Source organism: Apostichopus japonicus, chromosome 7, assembly GCF_037975245.1.
Source record: "Apostichopus japonicus isolate 1M-3 chromosome 7, ASM3797524v1, whole genome shotgun sequence".
In the NCBI taxonomy this organism is placed as follows: Eukaryota; Metazoa; Echinodermata; class Holothuroidea; order Aspidochirotida; family Stichopodidae; genus Apostichopus; species Apostichopus japonicus.
The window spans coordinates 2,939,107-2,954,051 of NC_092567.1; the positions used below are offsets into that span (position 1 = coordinate 2,939,107).

General features: G+C 36.4%; 2 protein-coding genes across 13 annotated transcripts in view; one reads left to right on the plus strand and one right to left on the minus strand.

The window, feature by feature from the left end:
* The window catches only part of LOC139969995 (uncharacterized), a 958,452-nt gene that overhangs the window by 645,807 nt on the left and 297,700 nt on the right, over positions 1–14,945 (plus strand). For 2 of the 6 annotated variants that reach the window (XR_011793872.1, XR_011793869.1), the window contains 5 exons: positions 2,175–2,285; positions 6,149–6,295; positions 6,982–7,092; positions 7,535–7,626; positions 8,292–8,430. Coding sequence is in view for 1 of the 6 variants with exons in the window: in XM_071975511.1 (XP_071831612.1) it covers positions 2,175–2,357 (183 nt within the window). In the remaining 5 variants the exon portion in view is untranslated. Of the gene's footprint in view, positions 1–2; positions 648–2,174; positions 2,485–6,148; positions 6,296–6,981; positions 7,093–7,534; positions 7,627–8,291; positions 8,431–14,945 lie in introns of those variants that run through there. The other 4 variants (XR_011793870.1, XR_011793871.1, XR_011793873.1 and 1 more) reach the window with 3 other exon arrangements.
* The window catches only part of LOC139969970 (uncharacterized), a 395,025-nt gene that overhangs the window by 371,551 nt on the left and 8,529 nt on the right, over positions 1–14,945 (minus strand). For all 7 annotated transcript variants that reach the window (XM_071975449.1, XM_071975448.1, XM_071975447.1 and 4 more), the window contains exons 3-6: positions 14,821–14,885; positions 14,142–14,447; positions 11,759–12,928; positions 8,106–8,422 (exon numbers count right to left, since the gene is read on the minus strand). In XM_071975449.1, coding sequence (XP_071831550.1) covers positions 8,106–8,422; positions 11,759–12,928; positions 14,142–14,447; positions 14,821–14,878 — 1,851 coding nt within the window. In that variant the 5' untranslated portion in view covers positions 14,879–14,885. The remainder of the gene's footprint in view (positions 1–8,105; positions 8,423–11,758; positions 12,929–14,141; positions 14,448–14,820; positions 14,886–14,945) is intronic.

Below are 14,945 nucleotides of genomic sequence, written 5' to 3' on the forward strand. Positions count from 1 at the left end.
GGGGTGCATCATGTTGCTGCATATTGGCAAAGTTAGAAATTAAGTTACTGGGAAAGTTGTGAAAGCAAAAACACTAACATTTATGTAATAGAGCAGCCTTTGCTTCACACTGGTATGCAGATAGTTTGAAAAAAAAAGCAATCTAGACCAGTAATATTGCCTAACTTTGCTTGACTTCAAAGTAATAGAGTTAGAAATTTGGGAACAACTTTATTGGCCTGCTGCACCAAACAACGTTAAAAGTACCAATTAGAAAGTGTGCTGACCAAATTAGTCTAAACCATAGGATTGCAAACATGTTACCAAGTTTTGCCTTTTGTTTTCTTTATGGATAAATTTCCAAAAATTATTAAACTTTAAAATAAGAGCTCCTTGCAATAAAATGAATGAACTTGCAATTATTGAGTCATTTTAGCATAAGCTTGTGTATCTGTGAGCAATGGAATAACTGTTGAGTAAATATTAAAAAAGGCAAACTCAAAAACAAGGGATTTTATCGTTTGCATTAAAACATCTAGTTCAGATATGATTCTTATTGTCTTTGTCTTTATCTCCTCATTAGGTAAATGTGGATTAATCTTTCTTGAGACGATCTTTGGGGTCACATGATGTGTATCTTGCACAGAATGGTTTACAATATGCTGATGGTAATGATTAGTGTATAATTAGTGTATAGCAGGACTGGTAAGCTGGGTTGTAGTTATAATTAGATTTGATTCTGGGTAGAAAGTGACTTTGTTACTGCCTAAATCCTGGAGGAACAGCAATTGTTTTGAATCTTGCTTGACCAGCAAATTCCCTAAGGGCTAAAGGGGAAGATAAAGGCCTCAACATACAGTACATACACCATATGTTAGACACTGCATGCCATACATTGTATTGTATACCAATGTGTAAAACTACACAAAGAGGTGTATGTGTTTAATATCCAGGTCCATTTCTTTGTTTTGTGTATTCATCATAAATTAAGGAACAAAATATTCAGATGACTTGTTCCCTTCTAATTTATCAGTTTGTCATACTGTAGTGCTGGGTGGCAGGTAAGCGTAGTACTCGGTCTTAATAGTGCAGCCAGACTCCTCTGTATTGTCAGCCTAATTAGGCAGTAAAATGTATGGCAGGCTCATAAACAATAAATTTAATTCATAAGTGCATGTGCCCTAACAATTAAATAGAGTCACTGCACACAAAATGAGACCCATACACACACTGAGTTAGAACCATACCCACACTAAGTTAGAACCATGTAGAATGACTAACAGGAACCATAAAAATCTCTGTTTCCATCCTAACCTTTCCAACCCTTCCCCTCTCAGTACATATAATACCTAGGAAAATTGATGTCAAATTTAAATCAGAAGATAATTTAGGTTTTATGTCATTTGTCAATGAGCTATATACTAAGGGATTACAAATGGAAGTCTTTAGTGGGTTTACTGTAATGTGTGGATATGTTGTTGTCAGTCAGTAATACAAGACATGCATGTAGCTTCTGGACCCTATGCATGTCCTCGGAGTAAAAACCAAAGTAATTCAGAATTCCATTCTTAGCCATTGGTCAACAGTGTTGAAGGATTCTCTTAATGTGTTCTGTTTAAGATGTACATTATTTGCACTTCAGTTATAATACTGGCCGTTTAAGAGATATTTCCAGGAAACTCCAGCACATGTGCTTTCTACATATATTTTCTGTTGCAGTACTATGGAAGATAGCTCACAAATTTGTTAGAAATATTCCAGCAGTTTTCCAAATATGTCTTTTATTGGGGGGGGGGGGGGTTCACAACTCATAGACCGTAACATGGAGTCGATCAGATACCACGTCAAGTGTTGTAAATAACTGTCTGTATTTATTACCTCAGATGCAAAACATATTCCTAAAGAGCAGCTTTAAGATAAAGGCAAAGGTGCTTTTAATAATGATATTAGTCCTGTGCTGTTAGCTATCTGTATGTCAGTCCAACATACCCAAAAATAAAAACAGAAATATAAAACAATATATATGCTGCCCTGATATTACAGCTATATAAAATATTCATATATACTTATTAATAAGAAACAAGGGAAGACGTTGATGTCTGTTACAAAAATGATCACAGACCCGACCAATTTTCATCTTGATAAATCTAGTGAATGGAAAGTTGAGTTATTTTATATTTTTCTTTAACCTCCAGGTGATACCATTTTCAACATTTCTTTGGTACATTTCCTCCAAGAAAATGAAAGAAAAAAGCAAGTGGGAACACATCACTGATGACATAACTTCCTTTGTGGCGGAGATTTTGGTGAGTCTTTACATAATAATTTCTCAACAGTCAGTTTGTGAAATTGTAATGGGTTGTGTTGCATACTTGTGATCAAATCTACAGGCCATATGTACGTAAGGACATCTTGCCTAACTAGTTCTATAAATAACATCAAATGTTTTTTTGATTCAAATTGTTTCATTGTGTAGAACTAACAAAATGTACTAAGAACAATGACTAGTATTTGTATTTGCAAAGAGGTAAATAGTGTACTGTAGCATGTTACCTTCATGTAGCCATGTACCACATTTTAATGGCAGATGCATAGGTTATCTACTACTTGAAATCGGTTTGCAGGACTAGGAGAATGGGACCCCTTTTCAACCCCCATTTTAATATAGGATTTCAAAGGGGGGGGTAGCAAATCCCAACTGACTCAGGTAGGTCCTGCACTATTATGAAAAGGCCATAGAATTTAAAAATGGCGGAGGTGTGGTCGTTGGCTTGTTGAAGGCAAATCTCAGTAGCCCCGTCCCTGAATTCTTTTTGAAAATTGATGTTAACTGGTGCACCCCGAGGCATAATTAGACCACCAATTAGGTCTAAAATTGGCTCCATACACCATGCAGTTTTGCCTATGAACAATGTTTTTGTAAAGTCGTAAGGGGGGGATTGGAGCGGGCCGGTAGGGGTGTACACTCGTAGCAGTGGCCTTCTTCTCAGCTGAATAGAACATTGCCCCCTCCCACCCCTCCCCCGACTTTTATCCAAGTGTATAATTTAGAAATTTTCTGATTAATGTTGAAATACCAAAATACTTTCATCTCGTCATTTCAAATGTCTTTAGGAGAAGTCACGCCTAACAATGTCAACAGTAATAATTCTCGTATTGTATAGCATGTCATCGGGAAGCGATAAGAGGGGTGGGCGTAGGGTTGTGAGGCGCACATTTTCATGCAGATGGGAACAATCTCAAGAAGTGATGGGTGCGTCAGCCCCCCCCCCCCCTCCGCCACGGCAATGATACGCCTTTGGGTCAACTACATGATATTCACAGGAAATGTGCTCAATTCTCAAATCTCATGCAAAATTTATTTTTAGATTAATTGTACGAGTTACGGTACTAGATTTGGGGTAACAATTAGCATTCAGGTTGGAGTGTATTACATTTTATCTGTGGATGGCAGTGTTGCATCGAAGAACACATGTATAGTGCAGTTCGCATATCGATTCTGGTCTAATACCGAAATGCGCCATGTTCCCCAACGACTCGGTCGAGTTCGAGACCAGCCACAGTTTTTTTCATAGCACAATTGTACAACTGTTTAAGGCGTCCATACACACACGTGGGTAATATGATATACCATATAGAGTATATACATTAGTGAGAGAGGGAAAATGGAAACGTCAAAATTGGAGTTGTCGGTGTAAGGGGTAGGCCGAGGCGCATGCCCCTTCCGAAATCCTTGATACGCCACTGGCTACCCTGTGTACTGTATATAATATGGATCAGCGCTGTAATTATGTCACTGTTCTTCTCTCTCTTCCCGGTGTCTTTGGCGTTTTTCTTCTGTTCCCTCCTTTTCTCCTTTTTTCTCTCTTTTTCCCCCTCTTTTTTTTCCTTTTTTATTCTCTCTTTTTTTCTCTCTCTTTCTTACCCGGGGGCGCGCGCCCCCAACGCCCCCCCCCCTGGATACGCGTCTGCACAAGTTTAATAAACACAAGTTGTCACTTGTTTGTACATGCGGCGTACCGAATGTGTGCAGTTCGCATGTAGGCTACTTGTGTACGACAAAAAAAAAACAGTTAAGTTCTATGCCGGCACACACTTTACCTGCGTCCTCTTCGATGCTAGGTGAATATCACGTCTTAAACTACGATTTAAGAAACGGCTGTTTCAAACATCTCACTAATTCTTTCGGCGACTTTAACCCCTATCCATTGAGCACAATAGCATAACCTGCGTATAAACTCGTACAGGGATTATACAAGGTGTCTACGCGGCAATTTGTTTGTCAACGATTTTATACGCGATTGTACTTGTTTATACGATCCTGTGCGCGTACACATGTCCAGTTATACATGAGCGGTACTGTAGACTATTTATTTAGGAGTATTTATATAATTTCAGTTGAAAATGACCAACCTCCCTAGTTTCCCTTATTCTCCCGGTTTTTGGCCCTGAAAAATGTTATTCTCCATATTTTGGGGTCAAACAGATTAGGTCTGTATGCATCTATCAAGCTTCTTTCAGTATCCTACACTTCTTGATGCACAGAGTTACATAGGAATGGTAAGAATTAAGTTAATCTGGTTGTTGTGACTTTATTCACCAAACATATGGCTAGCAGGCATGGTTAAGGAATTTAAATTCCCCTGCCACTCTTTATCAATATCATGTCATGATAACATTTCTTCCTTGCATATTTGAGAGCTAAATACTGTTTAAAATAAACACATTTAGAGGGCATTAAAACATGTATGCACTGGCATCCATAAGGGTGGTTATAACTTTCCCCCTCCCCCCCCCCCCCCCCATTGGCTTCACTTGGGCTGCAAAATCACTATCAAAGAACATTAAATATCTGAAAAGTAAAAATGCCTCAGCTAAAGTCCCCAGGGACTCCCATCAGGGCCTAGATTTATACTATATAGAAATTACATTTTTCTCTCTAACATGTATTTACATGTTTAAACTTAGTAGAAGAAGACAGGAAGTAGAAGAGATGTTACAGAGCTATTCTGAAGCACCCGGCTAGGGCTCAGATATTTATATATATTCCACAGTGTAAAATCAGATAAAGAATTTCTATTACTGACATGTCCTCATGTGCTCAAAATTGCTAGCAGATTCCAGAAACTAGGTGAAAATACTGAAGATTTGGAGAGCTTTGCAGTACCCTTGTAAGTCCAGCCACTATAAACAGAGAACACAATTGGAAATACTTCCTACTAATCTGAGTATGTACAGCTGTGAATAAAGAATTGTCACTTTATACTTGATAATTTTTAAACATTGCTGAGCCAGTCACTGCAGTTGGTTTTAAGAAATCTAATTGGTTTTAAAACTGATCTAACTTCACCGACTTAGTACGGTGGCTTAAAAAAAATATATAAGTGTCCCCAAATTTCAAAATTTTGAATTTTCTTTCTCAATATTTGGAATTTTTATCTCAAGATTTTCACCTCAAAAGTCAAAATTTTGACTTTTTCATCTCAAAACTTTTTTAACTCAAAATTTTGAGGGTACAAGTGTCTTCATCTGCCAAATTTGTAGAAAGAACTGTCCATATTGTATGGCTATTGACCAGCTGAACAGGGTACTTTATAAACCTTTGGTGATCTAAAATCTAGAAATAGACCCCCCCCCCGAGAGTGGTTTAACTAGGTCAATGTAGCCAATGCAATCTCCAGAGGCTTGGTGCCATTAAAGGAAGAAAAATAACACATCCACCAAAGCTGACACACTAAATTAGATACAATTATCTCCTAATGAGTGGAAATTCAAAAGACATTCTGTCCTCATTACGAAAGAGAGGTGCAAAATCTCACAAATTTCTCAGTCAAGCCCAAACCATGCATGGTTGGGTTTGTGTGAGGTTGGACTCTCCATTGGGAGCTCATTAATATCACTGCACCACACCTTTATATGCCACTTCCACTAAACAACGGACAATCCGGTTCAAGTTTCATGCTTAACTGGCTAATTTTTACACTTAATACCTGGTTATTGGAAACTGAAGTGTACTTTCCTTCCTCTGAATTTTTTTCTCTGTGTTTGTCCATGTATACAGGGTAGTTAGCCAGAGACATTCACATATCTATTTCTGACTGACATTCTCAATGTCTGCTATAATAAGGACTTAAATCTCATTCACATCACTTTCTTTTCTCTTCATTAGGGTAATTTTGAAGCGAGCTACTAAGGTATCACCTATTCCACCTGCAGTTACCAGTTTTCGAAGGAAGTCACATTCATACTGTGCTGACAAGGACAATGAATGGTTCATCATTGATATTTCTTCCATGTGATGGTAATCACATTAATGGTTAGTATATAACAGTGATAGTAATGTTTCAACAACCTCTGGTAGGTTTTTTGGATAGCATCTCAGATCAAGGAATACTCTTTTACCTTCATTCACTCTCACTAAATTAATTTTGTATCAAGTCTTAACTCATCCACTCAAAATACATCTGACAGAATTAATCCCTAGTAAGGACATTAAAATGATCGGATTCTTGCTGATTAATCCAGTAATTGGTATGTTTGTAATGAGCTTGTCATGACACAATATTTGCCCAAACACCCTCTGATACATTTTAACATTTGCCAAACTGAAATAAAAATTGCCGCCTGAGACTCAAATGCATAAAGTCTTCTAGAACTTCTGGCACTCCCAGAATGGTAAGACTAGAAGACAACTTGTTGGTTTGTATGAAAGTAGTTTGGGTTACCAACAAATATGTCTTCTGTTTAGGTATTTGTTTCCCTCAGATTAAAACCAAAAACTCAAAATATCATTTTAGTTATCCCATAATGTTGTAAAAAAAAACTATTTCAATGGTTCTAACTGAACACTATAGACTCAAGTACATGCCACAATAGGTACTTTGAGTAAAGCACTCTTCTTTACTGTGGTCCAAAAGTTATCACAGACCTCTTGAATTTTCACCTTGATAAATCTAGTGAAAGAAAGGTTGATTTATTTTGTATTCGCTCTTTGACCTCCAGCTGGTACAGTTTTCAACATTGCATTGCAACGGTTTTCCTGTATATGTCTTTCAAGGAATTGAAAAAAAATTCAAACATCCAACATCACTGATGACATTATTTCTTTTGTGGGTGAGTGTCTTTACAACTCAATTCTCAACTTTCAGTTTTTGAAGTGGTAATGGGTTTTGCTGAATACCTTTGATCAAGGCAATAGAGCTGTATTAAGTAATTATATTTTAGTGTATTTATGCATATTTATGCATATTAGACCACCAGACCCAAACAAGAATACAATGGGATGTATAGTTACAGCCCTGATCATAAATTGATGTGCATATTCATGTGTGTTCTTATTTGAAAGGAATATAATACATTTATGAACTACATGCTGTCAACTTCCGAAAGTGATCCCAACATTGTGACAAGATAATTATTTCATTGGTTATTATCTTGCTTTTCCACAATTTTCTTTCATGGACCAGGCCTGGGCACTAACATATTCTTTACCACCCCAATGCAATTTGTTTGCTTCACATGTGTACTTATATAGTTCATTCCTTTTCATTTAAAGCTGAGAAGTCAACCCACAACAGCATTCCATAACAAGCACATCAGTATTATTACAAAGGATAATTTAAATAACCTGCTTTCGTGTCTTCCAAGGTTAGCCAAGAACCATTTACCTTTTTTTTAAGATTTATAATATCACATTTGTTTTATCAAATCATTGCTGCTACATTTAGACAATGAGACAATGGTCATTTTTCCACACAAAATAATAGGTGTTTTGTGCATGCGTGCTGTCGGGGCCTTTTTTTTTGATGTGCTATATTTCTTATATTTCCGACTAAGGGATTGAGATGAAAGAAACTTATTCAGAATGTCCAAACTTTTCTGAAAGGAAATTTAATAAGTTAGTAACGTTGTTGTCTATCCACAATGAGAAGAAAAATCAAAACCAAAATGATTAAAAACAAAAAGAGTTGAACTGTTAATTGCAATAAACTGTTGTAATATAAATCTAAACAATGTGTATGGTAAATATGAGTCACAAATATTAAATAAATTAAACCAAGACGGGTGAACTTTTTCAACTTAAGAACTTATTCTGGTGTAGTATCAATACACAAATTGATAATTACCTGATTAGCTGAAGCAACTTCAAGGACTTGTATGGTAGAACTCTGTAATAATTTGGAATTTTTCCAGGAAATGTCAATATCCCTTGAAACCAAGTCCTTAACTGACTGCCTGAATTGGTCTGAATTTTCTTCTTGTTCAAGCATACAAAGAATTGCAAACTGACATCCCTCTTTGGTTTCTTGCAGGTGTTTGATGATGATGTCTGCTGCTGACTTGTTGAGTCCACATGCAAAGCGATAGACATACTGGAGGTCAAGCGGGTTGATGCTGTTCAATGTTTCTTTCACTTTGATTGATGATGCTGCTGAAGACGCTCCTGCAAATCCAAGCAGACATATTATATGGGTTTCAGTGTGTATAGTTTACTGCAGGCATCATATCAAGGTGGTGACACATTATAATAGTGTTACTGTACCATAGCCTTATTTGTAGCATCCAATCGTTAATTTAATTAGCAACCATTGTATATATATAGTTATTTGTAAAACTATCATTCACATGGTGTATGTTAATGATGTTTTGTTTGATGGTGTTATGACATCATTATTATCACTGTAATTAAAACATGAAACAGGGATTGATTCAAATTTGTGCTAGGCAGTAGACAAAATGGAGACATAATGGCATATAGTATTAATGGTCTATCTGAGGTTCAAAGAAGGATTCACTGTGCCTGAAAGAAACTCAGACAAATATGTCAACAATTAATGTTATATTTTGTGAATTAGGTTTACAACCCTATACCTAACTACATTACATGCTTCAGTGTTTCATTTTAGGTCTAAGCACATGCCCAGTGATTTTGCATATTAACCCTGAAACCTGCCTTAATTGCATGCTTTGTTACTGCTTTGTAAGTACTGACAGGCCAGTATGACAGTGAATTGTAACCCTACGGCTGCTTTGTTGCTGCATTGTTTTAAGTACTTAGAGGCCAGTGTGACAGTAAATAGAACCCTGAAACTTGCCTTGGTGGCATGCTTTGTTTCTGCAATGTAAGTACTGACAGGTCAGTATGGCAGTGAAGGTGGCATACTCCTATTAGCGTCTATATCAAGCTGCCCCAAATATTCTCCTTCAGGAAAAGTGCCATTTACGAGCAGGAAAACAAGTTTTTTGCTATGTTATCAATTAGGATGTGCTTTTTTGTGGCTTGGATGTTAAAAAGCATGAATGGAAGCACATGTGGTGCAAACATTGGGTCAATTGAGGCAATTTTAGACCAGTTAGCCCTCCCAGGAGCAGCATACAAAAATTGTTTACGACTGAGTAAAGAGGTTTGTTTACAAGTGACTAAAAGTTCCGGCTCTCTTGGCAAAAATTCTGCATGGTCATAGTACGGAAAATTGATAGTGGCAAACTTGTCAGCTATCCAGTGATGGGTAGCGTTTAGGATTAGAGACTACATTACTTTTGTGATATAGTGTGTAAGTCAATGGGGCTTTCATTGGGCGTAGGTCTGCGCACAGAACAGGATGCCTTAACACAGTGAAGTCATATGCAATGTAGTGAGTGCTATCATCATCATTATTATTCAATTTAATGTAGGTCAGTCTGACTGGTTTACCACAGTGTCTCATTGCTTATGCTACTTGTTTGCACAGGCCCTGTGAGGACATCATTAATCAAAGGTAGGGTCAATTGGGGCCAAATGTTATATGAAGTTATTTGCAGCCAAAGGGAAGAATGAGTCAAATATGCATTTCTGCTAGATGCTTGCTCACATTGTCACAAGCTTGATCAATCCAGTCTGTGAAGGGACACATTAAACAACACAGAAAAAAGTCATCACTTATTTTGTACATATAACAGTAAAAACTTAAAACTGGATGTATTTCTCTCAACCAGTCAAATTTGTAACATACTCTAACAGACCTATTGTTTTGGTCAAGTGCTCATACTATTGTCAATGAATACAGAAATGCATGAGTGGATGTATTACTATGTTCTAGTTCTAGTTAGTTGTTTTGGTTGGTCTTTTCATGTCAATGAAACAGAGAGCAAACTGTGGGAACTTGTAAGATATATATATATATATGTAAAGAATGGAATCATCATATATTTGAAGAAGCAGCTCGTTGCATGTAATCTAAACCTCAATGTGTTTGCATTCCTGGTTAAGATTTAAATTATCATGTTTACAACAGTACACTGAGTATTTGGCATTGAGATTGATATCCTAGTGTACGACATTCATGCTGATACAAAAATACTTGTTTATTTGTTTATTACTATGGAGTACGACCTTAAGTTCCTTTTTCAGTAACAGATTACTATGCAAATTATTATGCAAATAATTGGGCATATGCATTATACTATTGACCTCAGGTGAGTTAGGGTCATCAGTGTTGCTGCTCTATAGTCCTACTCTGCTAGAATTGGTAAAGGTTTGACAAATACTTCTTAGCATATTACCCTCGAAATTGTCAACTTTCTTGGAAAAACAATTACAGAGAAAAGAGAGAATTTGCAGAGGATGATTTAATTTTATGAGGTCATAGAAATAATATTTTGGTTTTTCTGATATTAGGTTTTGATTGGTTTGTCACATATTTCACTCTTACAATGTCAACCAAATTACAGATTCCTTTAAATGTTATTTATTAGTTTGTGTTCTTGTCTCTATACTTGCAAACTAAATTTGCCTAGGATGAAGATAGTCACATCGTTTGTTTATGTTCTAACATTTTGTGTATTATTATAGTGTTAGTCGACCAGGTCATCAATAAAATCTTTGTGAGATGAGATATTATCAAAAGCTTCATTTTTAATACATTTTGGATTAGGTTGATTAAACAAACAATCGAACACTAAAAGGAACATGGAATCATATACGATTTTGTAAGGAAAATACCACATGGCTATTTTGATAAATGATTGAAAAATGATGAATAAAAACAAAGATATTTTTAGCAACGTTGTCTTGATGATACCATTCATTGTACTGTTGCCAAATGCAAAATATTACCAACTCTATATAATTCATATCTTTGTGATACAAAATGTGATGAGGATCTGGTTTATATATTTACTTCCATATTTTCTATTTTGCCTAAGCATTTTTATTTTATATTGAACCACAAGAAAAACATTTTACAATATGTGGAGATAACTTTATTTAACTGACGAGCACAAATAGCAACAATCTAGTTCATAGGTCGAATAACGTGTTTTTTAATAGATACAGAAGTCAAATTATCCAATATGGTTATACATTCACAGCAACATACGAACTTGTCTCCATGCTATATTACCCAGATCTGTACAATTTGCTTGTAAATCCAGTGTAGTCAGCTTTTTCCGACATTGCCTTGGTCTTCCTGAGGGTATCTCTACCTTTAGGCGCTCTTGTCTTCAAATACAACAAGCATACATATATAAAGATCCAAACCCAATCTTTGTTATGTTGAACTGGGTCAGTGGCAAATGATGACTTTATTTACTTACTTTGAAAAGCGTGTTGCATGCATGTTAATTTACATATATACATAACATACACTGTGGGTTGGGGCCAAGAGGAGCGTAAGTTGCGTAAGTTGCGTAAGGACATCATACGAACAATACTTCCATCTCTTAGGTTTACTCATTACCTTACACATCAGAGATGACAAACTGTGGTCATGCATCAATATTATCTGTACTGAAGACTTACCTTCACTAAGCATCCACACAAGATGATGAGAGGCATAAAATTCACAGATGATTTTGTGCCATATTCGTGCTTCCGTCTTATATCGACACTGGGAAATGTCAAAAACCACTTCCTGTGCAAACATCCCGAGCTTTATATAGTTATCATAGAACTCTTGTCCGAGTTCCGAAACTAAATAGGTGTTCTCCCATGTCAGCTGCTGGTTCTTCCGTGTGAGGCCTTCAAAAGCAATACGATACAGTTTAGCTAGTTCCGTTTTAAAAGCAGACACCTCAGTATTAGCACATTTTTTGCTTTTCATATGGTTATGAACGCATGCGATCACATAAGTGAAAAATCTTGTTACTGTGCTAAATATCTCGATTTCTGGCCTCTCGTGTGCTATGTGAGCGACCATAGTGGAGAAGAGAGGGACCTGACAGAGATCTCTTAAGAAGGGGTTTCTCTGAAGCTGCTCTTCGATCCGATCTGCCAACTGGACATCATCAGCCACCGCCTTCAGCACATAGTTTCGACGTTCAGCCACCCCAAACCCTGTTAATCTGATTCGTTTTGTTTCGGGGTGTAAGTTAGGCGGGAGGTTCAATGTCCTGGTAAGTATGATGGCAAGAATATCTAGAAACATTTTCATCTCAATGATGGAGGAGATATCTGTTTCGGTTTCATTCTTGTCAGGATACTCGTCATAACTGTCAAATAAAATGACAACAGACTCTTTGTTTACTCTGAGGATTTCCTCGATGCAAGATTCATTCATGCGTGCATCTTTAGGCACTATGGAATTCTTTATGGCAGTGTATATAGACTTTACACCTGCCAGTTGCCTCAACTGGAGAAATATAAGTATTTCTACATCTTTGAGCGGAGATTCAGGGTTGTTAGTACACCAGTCACAAACAAACTGTGATGCAAGTGTTGATTTCCCGAACCCAGGGTCAGCCTCAATTAACGTTCTCTTTGACTTAGTTTCGGAGCTGCTCAGGATATCGTTGTAAGATTCTAGCACATCGGGCTTTTGCATGAAATCACCCTCCTGAGCCGAGCAGTAAATACCTCCCTGAACAAATATACTGTTAACCTTACACTTTTTCATTGAAGGAAATGGCTTAGCTGTTTCGTAGTGCTTTCGATAGGCTGTTTTTGCATACTTGATGAGATCGTTTTTCTTTCCTGAGATGAAAAAAAAACAATTAAAGAGTTTTAGCACTTGAAAGGTTACATGCAGACATTGTGACCTTACTTCTGAGACAAACTTATCATCGAGTGGGTTTAAGTGAAACGGGAGTGCAGTAAAAAAAATTTAAAATGGGAAATTCAGTTTACATTTATGGTTAAATATCAGTCACCAAGTATGTCTAGCGTACTTTGTAGCTACTTTGTATTGGTGACGTAACGTCAAATCATGTAATAGGTTACCATTTTTTATTATAAAAGCTACATATTTTATAACACTGATAGCAATAGATAAGCTTATCTGAACTTTCTTTACCTATGTTGCACTCACCAAAATTCAAATTCTCATGATAGCGGAGAAGAAGTCAAAGTATAGGGTGTCAAATATCATAATGTAATCATATATGCCCATTCATTGATTTAATGTTAAATATCAAACCAAGATGTACTAATCTCTACCAATAGCGTTGAGCTTAAACAGAAAATCCATGCCCTCACTCTATAGAGCGTGGAACTGTTAATGTAAATCTAAAGTTTATTTATAAGTGAAAGAACGTCATCATCCGGTGGTATTACTTCCATGTCGTGCATGCTCTCATGTTATGGTGAACGTGTTAATTCACTATCAATCACTTAATTAGCATTGCTTACCCACTTGGTCAAAAATTACAGTGTGAAATTCAAATTATCAAATATTATTGCCATGTACTATTTATTATCAAATTACTACAGTTACTGAGCAGAAAGCAAATGTTAAGAGCATCAAATTGAACAATGATACCATTATCGGTCTCACTAACTTTACTACACACCCTAGTTTGAACAATGTAGCATACAATTACTAATTAAAAGAGAATATCAATGTCCTAAAGCCGTTTGTAAATATATAGGAATAAGTTACAAGTATACGAATTTAACTGGTATATGTTGAAAGTTGAGATTTACACTTTGCAGGTTTTCAAGGAATGTTCAATTAAAATATCCGATTTGCCTTAACAAAATAGAGAACATTAAAGAACATACTCCCGTGCATGGTAACTTGTAAATGAAAGAACAATTCCTTAGTAAGTAATCGATTCACCACTAACATTGTAGCAAATCCTTCGAAAATTACCAATCGCACTAAATCGATGGAGGTAATGCGTATTCTTAGGACTTTTGTGAGTGCATACGAACATTCATGTATAGAGATATGCTTAAGTTACAGTACCTTCTAATTGAGCCTTAGAATGATCATCACTGGAACATAGTCTCCCTGTATGTTCCTCATACAGCTTTCTTACACGCATCTCAATCCCAAAAAGACACATTTTCTTCAGCGCACACAGAAGTGTCATGATACTTGTTGGCTCTATTTGTCCTCTCTCTTCCATATAGCGAATCATGAGAAGGCCTGCACTGGCTGCATTGCTCAACTCTTCTATGACGACAGGCGGATACTCGAAGAACGTACCAAGATCAAGAACAATTTTAACAGTCAGAACGGTAGCAAGTGCAACTTTAAAACTACCAAAACCTGTTGAAAATAACGAAAGAGGATGAAAGACACCTAACTAGCACATGGAACACTCCTTCAGATCTAAATGAATGTAGTAACAACGGATGCGTTAGTGATATGAACATGAATACTTTAAACTTATCGATCAAAATGTAATGACCTGTTAATCCCTCTCACTTTTGAGTTAAAAAATTTGAGTTACATATGATATTATGTTGCCAATATATATTGATATCCGCATTAAATTCGCCAATGTTACGTGTTTTTATAAAAGAAAAGTAAATATGGCTTCTCAACTATATTAGTAAAAGCAACAGTGTACCGTTAAAACCATCTAACACAAATAAGACAACATACATAATTAATGTAAATTGTTCAGCTTGCAACTTACCGTTTACTGCCTTCTTCAAATCTGGTTTGATGTCCACAGGATTAAAATTGGCAGCCATCTTAGGTCTGTAATTTTGCATGCAAAATAAACATTAATTTGACTGGAAATTCTATGTAAAGTTCCAC